Below are 18,065 nucleotides of genomic sequence, written 5' to 3'. Positions count from 1 at the left end.
GTTTAGCTCAGTTACCTAGAGGTATCATTACATGGCTTGACACCTGGATCACGTAGACTATGCATGCATGATTAGATTCTATACATGATACTTGCTGTGCCCAGTCCCTTTCAAATGTGTTCCATTCAAGTCTGAATAGAAAACTATATATACAATCTTTCTTCTGTTGCCCTCCCAACACTCACATCCTCCAAATAAAAACCCATTGCCAACTCTATATTATCTTTGCAAGTTTTCTGTAAACCTAAAACTATTCTAAAACTATTTTCTAAGAAAATCCAGTTGTCCAATTCAGCCATTATCATAATCAGCCCACTCACCACTTATCCCATTCCCTATCTTTAGGATCAAATCTTATGGGCATGCCTCACATCCTTCAAATGCTAAATCAAAAGCCTGTTTGATCTTGAACACCTCTACTGGAATCATCTAATACCTAGTAAGGGACAATAATAATTAGAAATATTAGAATAACTTCAAGTACTCAAAAAAAGTAGTGGTTCAGATCTAGTAATCTAGATCTCTCCCCATGACCCCCTTGCTTTGCCTCAATCTCAATGACCATCACAGAATGTAATCCATGTTATGACAATTTCTATTTAATCTGCAATCTTTCTGTATGTTCCATCTTTAATTTCTCCACCTGCTGCCTTCGATTGCATCACAGCCTTTTTATACTGCTTGTAACTGAATCCATAAATTGTCTTTGCTGAATTTGAGGTGTCCGTCTCTATATATTCCCACTTCCAATGACCACACTTTCAATCTTCTCACCCTTCCGTCTTCAATCTTGTCCAGGCTGGTCTCTAAACTTGGACAACTTTCTGCTCCAATTCTTGTTTGCCTTGTCTACTTTTGTTTACACAGTTAAAAGGGAATAGGATTCCATCTGACTTCAAACAAAATGCCAAAGTAGTAACATGTTTGTTTTTTAACATTCTACTGATTAATGTAGGTGGAAATTGTGATATTAAAGTTGGGCTTCATATGCTGATTTCATTGCTTTTAAATTGTGGGTAATAATTGAGGTATTTATCTGAGCTCTGCAACAAAGACCATACAATCAGTTGGCTTTCTAGCTGCGGGTGAGTGTAAGAGATGAAGCCCTAACAGAATGGCATTTATTCATAACTGAATTGTATTAGCACTGAACATCATGTGTAATTGCTGAGAACAATCAGCTTCTAGAAACCTGAAAAAATGAAACATGATTAATAGATAACCATTATGATACAAACCAAAAGGTTCTTGATCAGTTACAAGAAAATTCCTGACCAAAAAAATTCAGGAAAATATTTCAAACATTGAAGGGAAAAGAACGGTTATTACTATTCGGATTTCCTGCCACAGCTAATTAAGACTCTTTTCACTGAATAGGCATAAATGCAATCTAATTTCATTTAAAAACAAATATAAAGCATTTGGCACAATTCTAAAAACTTTACTGCCATGTGATAGACAATCTATGGGACTACATAATGGAAAATTTCATCGCTCTTTTTTTTTGGTATTCATGTGTAGGGATTGATTTCTTCTAAATTAAAATGAACACCTGTAAATAGATCTTTGTTCATATATTTGATACAATACCTCTCTTTCTTCTTTCAAAAGATCAGAAAACAGCAAATGAAGGAAAATGATGCTGATTACCACGGGCATTCAATTCAGAGTCAATTATTATATCAGTACAATCCTACTGGGTATTATTCCTTAACTGGTAGGAAAAGTAAGACTTAAGAGAATGTGAAGAAACCTGTACAATGCAAAGCCACATAGGAAGCAAGTAGGAGAGCTGAGAATTTATCACAGATTGGGCCAACTCCAATGTGCACACTCAAATCTCGATGTTATAGTTCCCCTCCAGCAGAGATTTTCTTTTTAGAGGAACCAACTGCTGTGGAAGTACGGCTTTATTCTCATCTCTAATCTCTCTGGTCTGGACTATGAGTTCCTTGTCAGCAGAGCCCATCTTTTTATATAACTTCACTTTCCCTGTTTCTATTGGACCAGCAGTATCAACAAAAACTGAAAGTGGATGTTGAATTCATCACTACTATGCCTAACACAGCAGGACACATTATAAAATGTGGCTTATTTGGAAAAAAGGACAAAGTTTTTAACAAACAAGTCTGAAATGTGCACATAAACTTTTCAACAGCCATTTTTGTGGTGTTTCTTGTGGAGTGATTGGACATGTTATCAATCTAGCTGAGCCACAAACAGAAAGGAGAACTCTGGCTACTATACAATGTGATTATTTCAGAAACCAGCTTTCTTTTGAGTAAATTTCTGAAGATAAAAACATTCTACAGGTGACACTCTATGTTCCTAGCCTACTGTTTTTCCCCTAGTATAGGGAGGAAAACGAAATACATAGCTTTCAAATTGAGACAATAATCTTTTCTTGTCTATTGCTTTTGAAAAAAGATTATGAGACAAAACACAAAGAAAGACAAACATCATAAAATAACTTTTATACAGGATTAGTAGATCTGTTTACATATAAAAAACAGAAAGGACCTTGTTACAATTAGATTTCACATAAATTACACAGATTGACTTTTTAAAACTACTATTCAACTTCATTTAGAGTCCCTTTTAAAAATTTCATTTTGAAGGCACAGTGCATGAAATAAACGAAAGACTGAAGCACTTGAGATGAATGAGTGTTGGGCACCTCACAGAAGTAGCTATAGAATTGTTTGGGAGCCTGGGAATGTCACTCCGACAAAATGGAGAGGTGAAAAGTTGATTTTTACTCTGAGCGTAAAAAAATACCATTATATCATACCTCCAGAAAATCTGCGCATGGCCAGCACAGAATGTAGCTAGTACATTCATGTTATGCCATTTATAAAAGTCATAATCATACATATTTACATAATTTATACCCAATTGCCTTAAAATGATAGCCTATTTTCAAATTTCATAATATGTTCTGTCTAATCAAAATCAACTAAGACAATATTCTGAAAATCAGGTGGAATATTTATTAATTATTGCTAAAGACTGGAGGAATGGGTGTTGGGAAATATTTATGAACTGGAAATCCAAGTTTAATTGACATTAATCAAAGGCCCTAATTACCCCCAAAGAATCTGCTACAGTTAAAACAAATCAGAAACTCAAGGAGTTACAAAAAGTTGCTAGGTAGAAAGTCACCAAACATCAACCACAGTGGAATTTTTTGTAGTAGCAATAAAGTTACTATTTTTAAAGCAATCTACCAGAGAACCATAGGCGGGGCACCATCACAGCATTCATAGCCAAGAAGCTTTTAATACAGCAGGGGCAAAACCTGGCAACAAGTGCATTTCTGGCAACAAGAAGAGGAAACTATTTAGTACTGAGAGTAAATGGAAATGGAGGAGTAGGTCATGGTTACTGTGTAACCTGGTATTAGCTCAGAAACACAATAAGCTCAGGCATAAGGACTACCTTTTATTTATTTGTCAACTCATAATGATTTTTAAGATCAATATTCATTAATTCAGCAAATTCCATCCAGGTGAAAGTTACCAAAGATTAACCAATCAATCACACTGGGCCAAATACACATTAAGTTTCCTTTCTGGAGGACGACAAAGTCCCAAAGCAAATTCCCTCCAGTGAGAAGTGCAAGCATTCCTCAACTGGACGGGATCCCAAACACTAAGCAAGTGGTCAGCAAAATACAACAAAACCAAAAGGGGTCTCCACCCATTTGAAATTAACTTGAGTTCATCTTACCGAACTGCATAACCAGTACAAGTACATTTACACAGGCAGACGCTTTGAAAATTACCTACTCAATCACTTTGCTTTTATTAAGGAGCTGGGAGGTAAGAAGGCTTACAAACGGATCACCAGGACAAAAAACACGCCTTGTGAGTAAAGAAAGGCACAACTCAGATTTGGGCCAATTTCTTAATACTGTGATACTTACTTGCCTCCATGACTCCAAGGAAATGGAAAGTCTCTAGGAGAAACACTGAAGAAATGCATTCCCTATTCCATATGGCTTCAATGCCTTAAGCAGTTAATGTGGTCTAAAATTAGAGCCACAAGTAAGAGACAAAGCGGGGCTGAGAACACAATCTTAGTAGTCATGACCCTATACATTCATGTTCAAGGCTAACACAGGCTGAGAAGGTCTTATTTTCCAGAGCAATGCATGATTTAGAAATTCATTAGAGTCAAGATTTATAGCAGAATTTGGTTTTACTTTCAGGAAAAATTACTAAAAGAACTATTTGTGTGTTCATTTCTAAAAAAAAATTGTATACATGCTTAAAGACACGGACTTCAGCCACTGTGATGAACAGTTAAAGACATGGATATTTCAAAAGAGAAATGAATTTAAAAGGCACCCTCTAGTGAAGACCAATGCTAATAAAGAAAAGGCTGTCCCATCAACTTTGTTTCATTTCTACCTGCAGTATCCCAAGCAGGACCAGCCACTCAGGCTCTTTGTTGGTTTTGACTTTGCACTCTTAAAAAGTAAAGCTAAAAAGAGCAATGCTACCACATCACCTCCTTAAAGAAAATGTAAAGTATTGTTCGAAGACATTAAATCATGTATATTTCATTAAGTATTAGCTGTGTATGTGGTGGGGTGAGAGTGGGTGGCAAGGGCTCAGAATTTACAGTTGTTAATACTAGGTTTAATATCAGAATGGCTTAACCTTGAACCACCCAAATTTATCACAGATACTCACTAACAGGTGTCATGACCTCATTATTCCTGCTAAACCAAATCTCTTTATATAAAGCCACTTTGGGCGCATTCCTCACAAAACTTGGAATGACCTACACAGGTGATAAGCCCTTCCATATGAAGACTTTGGGATGACCAGTACATTAATGGATACAGAATACAATTTGAAAGGATGACAGCAAGTTTTTTGATCCCCTGACTTAATACAAATTCAGCAGCAACTTGGCCATTAAAAACATTCAAAGGTATTAAACCATTAGATCATTGGTAAGAATCATACTTACAAAAAGCATCAATTCCATTGAAAAGCATGATATGATAGACACAGTAAAATGAAAATCTTTCAGGTCTTTGCAATAACCTGAGTGGCAGTGAAGATGATACTTTCTCACCACAGTGTTACAGCACACGGCAGTCCATAGTTTACACTTTTTTTAATGGAGGGAGCCATATTTAAATGCTTTCAATTGAATTTTTAACAAAACTGGTTGATCACAAAGAGACTGTCAAATGAAACATTAGGACAAAGAACCCAATCACTTGCAGAGGCCTATATGAATAAGACTGCCCAAGCTATTTCAGTAACAGTAGCATATCCATAGGCTTGAACTGGAGCATGAACCGTAGGTATTTTGTGTTCAAATGTTGGTGAAAGAATGTGCAAGTAGGTCTCTTCTACACTTCTAGATGTTTTCAGTTGAATTCAGATCTTGTACATTGCCGGGTCATCTGAAAGCCATAAGTGTACAACACAGAAAAAGGTTCAAATTTAGGAAATATTAAAGAATTAGGCATTCCTAGAATAAACTAGTGCTTCACAGATCAAAAGCAGCAGCACCTGTGGGATTATTACCAAGTTGAAAGATATGCGGCACAAGTTTTAGCTTTTGGTAGATCTCTCTCTCAGTTCTATTCAAATGGACATTCAGATCTTTTACAGCAAATTCAACAAGTTCTCCCTTAAAATGGGGGTATTTAGAACTTTGCTAAACCTTATAAGAGAGGTAGTGAAATCCCGCTTTAGAGCATAGCCCACCAGTTCTGATCTAACCTTGGAACAAGTAGAAAGCCAAATGCGGAAGCCCATTTATTCATTTCCTAATGTTATATATATTTAAAAATCAATTCAGCCTCCATTAAACCTGAATGATAAGAGAAACTCCAGCTATTTAATAACTAGAGAAAAGTACTTCTCAGTAGGTTGAGAAAACCTTGAGTTTTTAAAGCTTTATGTCAGATTCTGACTGCTGTCCCTGCCTAAATGTTTCTGGATTCTTTTGGCCGTTTAAAATAAAGAGAAAAAGTCAAGCCACTAGTAAACACCTGATGTGCAAAATATAACATCCACTAGTTGGCTTTATAACATAAGCTCCAAACAGCTCATCTTAAATTAAAAAGAAAAACAAAGTGGCTGTCCCATCTGCTGCATAAATAGAAAGCAGATTTTTTTTTTTTTTAAAGGTAAGAGTACTTAAAGGAGGGGAAGTTCAAAACTGCCAGCCAAATTCACAGAGGATACACATTTAGCAAGTTAACTTCCCAAAGCTCTTTGAAGAAGCAAGAGAGTCTCTCTTCTTAATGCAGTGTCTCCCAAAAGGAACTGTAATTTCGCTTGGTACTTATGCTGGGAGATGTGCAGAGTCTGTGTTTCAATGTTTGCTAGAATATAGTGTTTCCTCTTCAGTGTCCGTTTCATCCTGGAACTCATGGCTTAAGAGGGACTTCTTGGAGCCTGTTGACATCATGCGAATTTCATCTTCATACTCATCATGATGCTGCCTGAGCCGATGGAAGCCATCCTTGTGTCTGTTAGACTTGATGGAGCAGATGCACCAAATAATGCAAGCTGTGAGGACCAAGGCTGACATGGTGGCACCTGCCAGACAAGATCACTATGTGAGTGCTGTTCCACTTTAAGCATCTAAATAAGCTGCTCACAATGACACTTTTGATGATATGCCCTTTATTTAATTTTTATTTCATACACGGAGAAACCACCTTTTATTATTACATAGGCAGTACATGTTTACTATGCAAAATTAGAAAACTAGAGATAAACAAAACACCAAAACCCAAGCCAAAACTCCACATCACATCTCCATTAACTAGAGATCATTTTTAACAACTCTCATGAATGTATTTCCAGAGCTTTCTTCGTGCATGTGTACGTATACACATATTTTTCTTTTACCACAGTGAAACCAAACTGTCTACTGTTCTACAAAGGGCTCTCTATCAGTGACTTCTACTGATCCTTTTCAGTAAATTTTACCTTATCCCAAACCCCTCATTTATTCAAAATATTTATACACAGGTTATCAAAGTAAGAATCTTAGTAACAGAAAATAATAATAAAATCAGAATAAAAATTAAGTTCATGACAGCAAATGGGTAGGAAAGCCAGATTTAAACCACTGCTGACTCCTAGCTCCTATGTTTCTAACCACTAAGTTATTCACACTTTATCTGATTCAAGCTAGTACTCCTTATTTTAAACACTCCACAGTAGACTCTGTGATTTGACCATATTTCCAAAATACCATTCTCTATTAACTAAGAATCTCTCCCCCCACACCCTATAATAAAACTTGGCTATTCTGGGTCAAGTCCAAATTGCACTTAGAAATGAACCAAGGTTCTCTGTGTCAAAAACATACAATACAGCAGAGCACTTATTATTTTACTACATTTTTTTTTCTTTCTAATCTCAGTGATTCAAGCTATGGCACAAATTAATCCTGGAGAAAACAAATATTTCTTCCTTCCAAGATCTTAAAAAAATAGACTATAAGTCAAAGTCCAAGGAACTTACAATCTTAATATAAAGCAAATGATTCATTCAGTAAACAACTCTTCATTAAGGCCCACTACATGCCAGCCATGGTCCTAGGTGCTGGAAATGTAGATAAACTCCCTGTTCGCTCAGAGCGATGATGTTTTAGTGGGAAAGATCAAATATAGACAAGTAAATGACTAAATATATAATGCAATGTCAAGTGGTAGTAAGTTCTAGGGGGACTATTTTGGCTAGGGTGATCAGGGAAGGCCTCTTTGTAGAGGTGACATTTCAATATAGACCTGAAAACGTGTGGGAGAAAGCCATAAGAACACACATACGGGAGAACAGTGTTCCGGGAAAATCCAAAAAAATGTTTAGATAAAGAGATATTAGAAGAAAAGTGATCAGCTTCAGGTGATGGGGAGGTGATCCACTCTCAAACTGAAATGTCAGAACTGGTTTTACTGATTTTTTTTTTTTTCAAATTTTTACTTAAATTCTAGTTAGTTAACATATAGTACAATATTGGTTTCAGGAACACAACTGGTTTTAACCTCAACTACTAAAAATTTAAATTTCTTTACCTGATACAGTTACCACAAGCTCCCTTGGCAAACCAAATATCCGATTATCTGTGTCAAAGACTATTACCACAGAACTAGCCGCGTCATGATGCACAAAGACCTAGAGGGATAAAGTGTAACAATCATGAAAATGTTTACTTTTCATATGACTTTTCATGCAATATAAAGAATTCTGAAAAAGTTTACTTTTCATACAATACAACTTTTCATAAATTGTATCCCAGAACTATTCCTAAGGCCTTTATACTAAACCAAGGAGAATAGTCATTGTCCTCAGAAGTATATAAAATGTTATAAAAATCTCCTTTTTGTTGCTGAAGGACAGAAAGATAACAAGATATCATAATCCAGAGTTAGTTACACATTTTATTTCTTTACTCCTCACAAGAGTTTCAAAATAAAAAGGAAATACTATTAAGATTAAGAATTTACACGATACTATTAAATTTGAGTTTCTTACCTGGGAATGTTGTTGCTGATACCCATCAGCGATGGCATTGATATTATGGACACCTGGAGCTAACAGCACATGGAAGTAGCCTCCTTCTTTTGTGTGTACCTTTATTCCTTCATTGAGTACAATGACTGCTTTAGAAATTGGTTTTCCAGTTTTATCTTTAACAAAACCATGGACTCCTTTGTGAACCTGTAAAAAATATTCAAAATATAAATTTGTTTCCAGATATTCTCAGGGCAATAGCTTGCGGCATGACAAAAACAATACACAAACAAAGCAACGACCCCCCCCCCAATAAAACTGACTTGTTCGTCCTTCACCACTGACTCTGGCCTTATTTGCTACTCATTCCTTGCTTCAGAGCAATAAGAGATAAAAGAACTCTGATACAGTCAAAACGTAAAGTGTTAGGACCCAAATCTTCTGATGTCTTGAGGATTTACTTTCCACCACAGTACGCTGTCTCTGCATGACATTCAAATGAAAAAATGTGCAACATCTCACAGGGTTTAATTACAACAATTACAGCAGAGTCCAGATATCTGAAATCATGGCACCTATTTAGGTGATATAAATTCAACAAAACTCTTTCTATATATATATTTAAAAATAATAATATAAATTATTAGTAAAACACTAAGAACCTGTTTTGATAAAGCTTTCATTGAACATATTCCTGGGAGTTTTCTTCTAGTTAAAAGAGAAAGGCTCACCTCCACCAACATGCTAAGAAGAGACTTCTTATTTTCTGCCCACAAGGAAGGCAGTTGTGCTGCACTAGGAAAGTAGCAGCAACTTGTGTATATTGTGATTTCCGGACAGTGGCCATAGGTGACACTGTAATCCTGCAATATAAAATTCAAAAACAGATGTGGAAAAACTAATAAATATCAGAATGAGGCTATGTAATCCAACATATGGAATAGAAAGAAAACTTGGGAGATATAAACAAAGAATCTGTAAAGCATTTTACAGCTAATATAAATAAACCACTCAGTATTACAATTAGTCACAAACATGGTGTTGCTAAGAGACTCCCTGAGACTAGGGACTAGGTCTAATTCACTGCTATATCTCCAGGGCTTGCCACAGTGGCTGGCAGGTAGAGGGGGCTTATTAGGGTTTGTTGAATAAATCAGTGAATAAATATGTGCATTCGGATAGCCAGCTTCCCCCTCAACTCCAGAACTTTATAGCTGTTCTTGGAGCCTGGAGGCAGAAGCTCGAGCATTTACCCTCTGATACCTTCACCCTACTGGTGACAGCAGCCACTGCTTCCTGGATAGCTATTCTCCAGGCACAGGAACTGCTTGTGTGGACAGGTTCCAAAACCTAACTTACCACCTCCCCCCCCACAACCCCAAACCCGTCCTTTCTCCTTATCCAGTTAATGGTATTTTTTTTTTTTTTTAAAGATTTTATTTATTTATTTGACAGAGAGAAATCACAAGTAGGCAGAGAGGCAGGCAGAGAGAGAGGAGGAAGCAGGCTCCCTGCTGAGCAGAAAGCCCGATGTGGGGCTCGAACCCAGGACCTGGGATCATGACCTGAGCCGAAGGCAGCGGCTTAACCCACTGAGCCACCCAGGCGCCCCCCAGTTAATGGTATTAACTCATGTTCTCACAAAGACATGAAATCTCTTGTGTCTGACTTCAGTTTCTCACCATCATTCATAATTTGCCAAATCCTGTCAATATCTCTGCAATATTTCTGTAACTTCATCCCTTGACTCCATTCCCATTTTCACCACCCTAATTGAGACCCTCATAATTTATTGTCTAGGCTGCTCTTCACTCGTCTCCCTGCACCACAGTCTCTCCCTCCTCCAAACTATCCTAACCCACTGCTGAGAGATTAATTTTTCCATAGCTAGTTCTGATCATGTTACTATATACCTGCTCAAAACCTTTAGGGGCTTCCCATTCCTTACTAAAACAAAGTATTCGGAGCCCCAAACTCTCTTTCCATTCTTGTCTTCTGCCGCTCTCCATTACACCTCCTGTTCTAACTAAACTAGACTGCTTACTGACTCTGCCCTTACTGCTTCCTCTTTCTGGAATGTTCTGCTTCACCATCTCTACATCCCAAATGCCATTTTCTCTATGAAGAGAAGACTGTATCTCTGACTAAGTGTAATCTTTTCTGTCTTTAACTTCTCATGGCACACTGAGAGTTGCTCTCTCTGAGATCAAATCAGTTAATTCTGTAACATGGTTATTTGTATAATGGGATAGGATTTATCACTAGTAGAGCAAAGTGCCTCACATGTTAAGTTCTTAGTAAATAAAGGAGAAAGGCAGGTAGAGATGAGTATGAAGTCAAATTTCTAGTTGCACATGGTAATAAAATGATGAGCTAACCATCCATCTGCTAACAACTCATCACTAATTTGAAGTAGATGGACAACCAATTAAGATATTATCAGAAAGATGGGGCGCCTGGGTGGCTCAGTGGGTTAAAGCCTCTGCCTTCGGCTCAGGTCATGATCCCAGGGTCCTGGGATCGAGCCCCATGTTGGGCTCTCTGCTCAGCAGGGAGCCTGCTTCCTCCTCTCTCTCTGCCTGCCTCTCTGCCTACTTGTGATCTCTGTCAAATAAATAAATTAAAAAAAAAAAGATATTATCAGAAAGAAATTAAAGAAAACCTAAGTAAATGGAAAGACATAACTGAGCTCATGAATAGGAAAACAGTACTAATGAGATGTCAATACAACCCAAAGTGATCTACAAATTCAACACAACCCTTAACAAAATTCCAACAGCATTTTTTGAAAAGAAAGAGAAAAAGAAGAAAAAAAGGCCAATCCTCAACTCAAATGGAATTGCAAGGAGCTTTGAAAAGCCAAAAACAACCTTGAAAAATAGAAAGTTTGGAGTACTCTCATTTTTTAATTTCAAAACTTAAACCACAAAGCTACAGCAATCAAAACAGAGATATTGGGAGAAAAACAGACATAAATACCAATGAAATCGAATAGCGAATCCAGAAATAAACCCATACATCTATGGCCAGCTGATTTTTGACAAGAGTGCCAAGACCATTCAATGAGGGAAAGAATAGTCTTTTCAACAAATGGTGCCTGGACAACCCGACTTCCACATTAAAAAAAACTAAGTTGAACTCCTACTTCCCATCATATACAAAAATCAGCTTAAGATGTACCAATGACCGAAATACAAGAGCTAAACCAATAAAACTTATCGAAGAAAACATGGAGGTAAATTTTCATGACCTTGGATTTGGCTATGAATTCTTAGATATGACAACAAGAGCATGAGCAGCAAAAGAAAAAACAGATAAATTTGACTTCATCAAAATTAAAAACTTTTGTTCATCAAAGGGCATTATTAAGAAAATGAAATGAAACCTACATGACGGGAGAAACTACCGGTGAATCAAGCAAATGCAAGTGTTTAACATCCAAAATAAATATAGAATTCTTATAACCCAACAGCAAGAAGATAAGCAACTCAATTTAAAAATAGGCAAAGGTATAAAAATAAAAACATAAATAAAATAGACAACGGAGAAACAGACATTTCTCCAAAGAAAAAACAAATGGTAAATAAGCCCATGAGAAGATCCTCAACATTATTAGTCTTCAGGGAAATGTAAATCCAAACTACAATGAAGTAGCATTTCACACCCGCCAGGATGGCTGTAATTTTTTTAAAAAGGGAAATAACAAGTGTTGGTGAGGATGTGGAGAAATCGGAACTCTTGTACACTGTTGGTGGGAATGTAAAACAGTTCAGCTGCTGTGAAAAACAGTTTGTTGGTTCCTCAAAAAGCTAAACATAGGGGCGCCTGGGTGGCTCAGTGGGTTAAAGCCTCTGCCTTCGGCTCAGGTCATGATCCCAGGATCCTGGGATCGAGCCCCACATCGGGCTCTCTGCTAGGCGGGAAGCCTGCCTCCTCCTCCTCTCTCTCTCTGCCTACTTGTGATCTGTCTGTCAAATAAATAAATAAAATCTTAAAAAAAAAAAAAAAGCTAAACATAGAGTGCAGACATGACCAGCAATTCAATAGGTAGGTATGGACCCTCAAAGAATTGAAAACAAGGGTTCAAACTTATATTGTACACAAATGTTCACTGCCTGTTATTCTCAATAGCCAAAAGGTGGACACAACGTAAATGTCCATCAACAGATGAACTGATAAACAAAATGTGATATACATACAATAGAACATTATTCAGCCATAAAAAGGACCAGAATACTGATACAGGCTAACAAAGCAGACAAACCCTGAAAACATTATGCTAAGTGAAAGAAGCCAGGCACAGAAGGACAAATATTGTATGATTCCACTTACAAGAAATATCCAGGATCTATAAAGAACTTCTCAAACTCAACACACACAAAACAGATAATCATATTAAAAAATGGGCAGAAGACATGAACAGACACTTCTCCAATGAAGACATACAAATGGCTAACAGACCCATGAAAAAATGTTCATCATCACTAGCCATCAGGGAGATTCAAATTAAAACCACATTAGATACCACCTTACCCCAGTTAGAATGGCCAAAATTAGCAAGATAGGAAATAACCTGTGTTGGAGAGGATGTGGAGAAAGGGGAACCCTCTTACACTGTTGGTGGATATATAAGTTGGTGCAGCCAATTTGGAGAACAGTATGGAGATTCCTTAAGAAATTAAAAAAGAGCTTCCCTATGACCCTGCAATTGCACTACTGGGTATTTACCCACACAGATATAGATGTAGTGAAAAGAAGGGCCATCTGTACCCCAATGTTCATAGCAGCAATGGCCACAGTCGCCAAACTGTGGAAAGAACCAAGATGCCCTTCAATGGACGAATGGATAAGGAAGATGTGGTTCATATACATTATGGAGTATTACGCCTCCATCAGAAAGGATGAATACCCAACTTTTGTATCAACATGGACGGGACTGGAAGAGATTATGCTGAGTGAAATAAGTCAAGCAGAGAGAGTCAATTATCATATGGTTTCACTTACTTGTGGAGCATAAGAAATAACACGGAGGACATGGGGAGATGGAGAGGAGAAGAGAGTTGAGGGAAACTGGAGGGGGAGATGAACCATGAGAGACTATGGACTCTGAAAAACAATCTGAGGGTTTTGAAGGGGCAAGGGGGTGGAGGTTGGGTGAGCCTGGTGGTGGGTATTATGGAGGGCACGTATTGCATGGAGCACTGGGTGTGGTGTGTAAACAATGAATTCTGTTACACTGAAAAGAAATTAAAAAAAAAAAAAAAAGATTGCAATGGCAAAAACGAAAGAAAAAAAATGCTGTCAGAGGTTGAGGGCTGTCTTGTCAAGAAAGCCATGAAGCAGATGCCATTCACTTTAATTGTATCAGAAAAGTCACCTATTCTGTCACTGAATGGCAAATAATTATAATTTAATTCTCACTGTATTGTATAGAGCATACCTTCATGCTGCCCAAGTGGCTATGCCATTCTGCTCCACGCATTACACCTCCTGGGATATTCTCATCTATAAAAGCATTGAGGGATATAGGATTAACAAGACCTTAAAGTAAGACACCCTCTATACCCAAAAGCAGCAACAGGGAACAAAGGGTATGGAAAATATTTACCTGATTTATTTGGGCAACCGGGCTGCCCCATGTGCATGGACGGATGATTATTTGCATAAAGAGATGCCAAATGCTTCAGAGTCTCTTTGTTTTCCACTGTACAAAGAAAAATTCAGAAGTTGGAGAAATTCAAAAGATTTTACTCCAAGTTCAACTTCATTGATACAAAAGTCATCTTTCCTTCTAGTAAATCCTGTACCCCACCCAAGTTTATCGAGGAGTTGTTATAATTAACCACATGGTTCTGTTTCACCCAGGATAATCAGACAAAGAAGATATACATCTTCCTTATATTAAAAGGTAATAATGGTTAGTTTGCATAAGAGGCTACCACACTAAAATACAAACTTGTTTGGGTGTATTTTACTACATTTTAGGACAACTGGGGCCTACAATAGTAACTCTTTCAAGCTGTATTGAAAACAACACAAACTACCTCCATATACAATGGCCCCAGACAGATTCAATAAGCAGTGTTCATCTCATCTTAAGTGCAACCAGCCAGTCAAAGTTTAAGTGGGGGGGTGCAATTCTCATCTTTAGATCTGACCTCTCTCCTCCAAGTAACTAAGCTGTTGATATATGTACAATCTTCCTAGATTGGTTATTTGCTCATGGAGTGTGCACAAATGCTCACGATTTTGAAAAAATTTAGATGGGACATTACTTAATTGGAATTTCCTATCTAAGCTTGAATAGCATATAATAAACTGACATTCTACATACCTGTTTGTACTGGTTTGTCATATGGGTATGTGACTAGTACTGAACCACCATCTAAAGCAACAGAAAGGCTGAAGTCCTGTTTTTGAATCAAATTTTCAATGATGGCTTTAGTCTCAGGCTGGGAGGCATTATCTAAAAAATATAAAAGTCAAACATAAAATAACAAGTTTTAAAATTTTAGTATGAATATCTAAGAAAATACTTTGTACATGAACACAATCAGAGGCTAATTAAAAAAAATATATAAATACCTTATTACTTTACAAGCCACTATCTCAACAGCATAAAAGATACACTCTAGAAAGTAGATTATCTTGAGTTTTATATACTTCAGATGATGTGTAAAGGTTAATGATCTAAGCAAATTTAAGAAAATGCTTATTTGGAAACAAAAAGGGATGGATATATTCTCTTTTAAAAAATAATATCGAGACTATATAACCCATCTTTGAAAGAAAATAAAACTTTCAAAAATCAGGATGTTTTTCGCAGTGCAGTTTGCAAGAGCAAAAAATTAGAAAAAAGCTAAGTGTCCATTAGTGGGAAAATTGTTGAATAAACTAGAGTATTAATAGCATAGTAAGATGTCATTAATAAGACTATGTTAGAAATCTATAAGTACTGAAATGGAAAGAGATCAGTGATAAAGATATGCTCAATGAAAAAAGTTGCAGAACAATATGTACAGTTGATGATCCTATTTAAGTCAATATCAAAGACTCCATCAAATCAACATACACAGACATTGTGTGTGTGCAGGTGTATATGTGTGTATACATGTGTATATGCAGGGATAGAGAGAGAAAATATACCTATTTGTATGGCTAGTGATGGAACCCCTCCAATATTATTGATTGAATTTCTAAGAAAAAACTTGAATTACTTTTACAAATTATAAAGGAGAAAAATTTGACAAGTGTCTAGCTTGTCATTTATATATTAAATGTACAACCTAGTAGGAAAGTAACCCTATTACGCATCTACACAATCTATCAATCTCTTAGTAAAGAAAAATAAAATTATCTGCAAAGTACTTTAATGGCCTAACAATCAGGCTTACTTGTGAAGTCTGTATCCAAATCTTTGCCATGAGCATTTGTTTGTCCTCTCTTTGAAGTACAGTCTTTCTCTTGTGCCCTCTCTCGCCCATCTGGATTTAGAGAAGGGACAATCACAATTCTAGTCCTGTCAACCAGCTAAAACAGAAAGAGAAATCAGTTAGCTCTATGTGGATCATAAGATACCCTTCCATGCCTCAAACAGAAAGTCTTTCTTGTTTTAAACAGATGTAAAACATAGGACTAAAAATAAATAGAAAATTCTCTATAGATAGATAGATAGAAAGAAAATTCTCTCTTGCTCCGAACAAATTTAAAAAGAAATATAAAACTACTGCACAACTAATATTCCCAGAGACATCCTGATGACATACAAAGGGGTCAGAAACCACTGCCCGCAGGCTAAATCTAGCCAGCTGCTTGCTATTGTAAATAAAGTTTTATTGGCACACCACCACGCCCATTCATATGACTGTTTTTGTGCTGCAATGGCCAAGTTGAATAGCTGCAACACAGATCAGCTGTCCCACAAAGCTTAAAATATATACTATTTATCCCTTTATAGAAAAACTTTGCTGACCACTGGCTGAAACCAATAACAGACTGTATTTTCCAGATTAAAAACTGAAATGCATAGTCTAACAAGTATTAGTGTATGTCTGGAAACAATGAGACAGAAGAGCTGAAATCAGCAAAAGAAAAAAAAAAGAAGTAGATACTTGTCTTACTCATAATAATTTCTCCTTCGGATAATCCATAGGCATCAATACCTACATATGCAGCATTAACTAATTTCTGATATACTTTATCCTATTTATTTCTGAGAGCAAATCAGAATAAGTGATCCCTGGCTTATTTATTCTGTTAAAACAGTCTATAGACTGAAAATATCATAGACGCTAAATTCATTGGTTCTTAACTTTCTTCCCCTGGGAGAGATATATTTTTCTAAAGTGTACATGCTTGAGCTTTGCTACAGGTCTCTGGGTATGTGTATATTTTCTTGAACTTGCCAGATAATTCTGACCCTTATTTATCTGAAAACAAATGGCAATCTAGAGTGAGAGTACTACCTCAAGCCTAATTAGACCAAATGAGAAAAATTCTCATAAACTAGAAGTTTTGAAATTCCTGGTAGGAGTTTTACTTAGGACATATAGTTTCTTATAACCATAATATCAGTAGGTAGTAATATGGCCAAATATTAGAATAACCTAAGGAGCTTTTAAAGGAATACTGATGTCTTTGAGGATGGGGCCCAGGTACACTTTTTTTTTTTCCAGGTACACGTATTTTTAAAAACTTCCCAAATGTTTCCAATGTGTAGGCAGTATTGAGACCCAGTATCCTAGATACTCTCCCATTTTTAAAAAAAAAGAACAACAAAATGTCCCTGGGATACTCCTTACAACTCACATTAAGAAATCAATACAATTTGCTTTGCTGAAAATGGTAAAATAATTTTTGGTCAAGTCTGACTGAAGTTCATCTCACCTAATCCCGTAGGTGCTTTCTGATCCTAATCATGACATAAAAGCTTCCCAAATTTCTTTTAGGGGAAGCAGTATGGTAAAACAAAAGAGCACAGACTTTAGAGTGAGACACGCTTGGGTTTAAATCCCAGTTTTACCACATACTAGCTGTGTGGCCCCTGTAAGTTATCAAGTATCTCTGCCTCAGTTTTTAGATCTGTAAAATGAAGATAACAATAAATTGAGGATTAAATTATGACACATGTAAAGTACTCGGTATAAGCTCCTGACACATAGTAGGTATTAAACAAATATTAGTTCCTTTCTCCTTTCCTAAAGTCTATATAGACAGTGCCAATTAGTGAGTGCTCTAGGAGGATGCACACTCTCTCTTTCTTTCTTTAAGACAACATGGAACTAGGTTATTCAATCATACATGACCAATCCTCTGGATCAAAGTTCTTTTCTGTAGTCATGGGTGGCTAAAGCAGACAATGACATATTGCTTTTTCTAAAATTTAAGCAGCTAAGATGTCCAATAATTTTGAACTTCTTACATAAAAAGAAAAACTATTTGTCTTCCACATCATTTTCAATATAGTATCCTAATTATAAGTAACTAGCAATGGAAGTCCCTCAAGTTAGAATGTACAGAATGGTGAGTAAAGGTTGGAAGAGTAATTTGACTATTCAATAAAGGAAT

The 18,065-nt window shown here is 36.6% G+C and overlaps 1 protein-coding gene across 1 annotated transcript in view; it reads right to left on the bottom strand.

Annotated features, from left to right (window-relative positions):
• Window positions 1-2,459: 2,459 nt before the first annotated feature.
• CPD (carboxypeptidase D) overlaps window positions 2,460-18,065 on the bottom strand; it is an 80,448-nt gene continuing 64,842 nt past the window's right edge. Inside the window, exons 14-21 of the mRNA XM_047707198.1 lie at window positions 15,893-16,028; window positions 14,833-14,964; window positions 14,107-14,202; window positions 13,939-14,003; window positions 9,230-9,361; window positions 8,520-8,705; window positions 8,060-8,159; window positions 2,460-6,572 (exon numbers count right to left, since the gene is read on the bottom strand). Coding sequence (XP_047563154.1) covers window positions 6,346-6,572; window positions 8,060-8,159; window positions 8,520-8,705; window positions 9,230-9,361; window positions 13,939-14,003; window positions 14,107-14,202; window positions 14,833-14,964; window positions 15,893-16,028 — 1,074 coding nt within the window. The 3' untranslated portion in view covers window positions 2,460-6,345. The remainder of the gene's footprint in view (window positions 6,573-8,059; window positions 8,160-8,519; window positions 8,706-9,229; window positions 9,362-13,938; window positions 14,004-14,106; window positions 14,203-14,832; window positions 14,965-15,892; window positions 16,029-18,065) is intronic.

Source organism: Lutra lutra, chromosome 16, assembly GCF_902655055.1.
Source record: "Lutra lutra chromosome 16, mLutLut1.2, whole genome shotgun sequence".
Classification (NCBI taxonomy): domain Eukaryota; kingdom Metazoa; phylum Chordata; class Mammalia; order Carnivora; family Mustelidae; genus Lutra; species Lutra lutra.
This window is presented reverse-complemented; position numbering and strand designations above follow the sequence as displayed.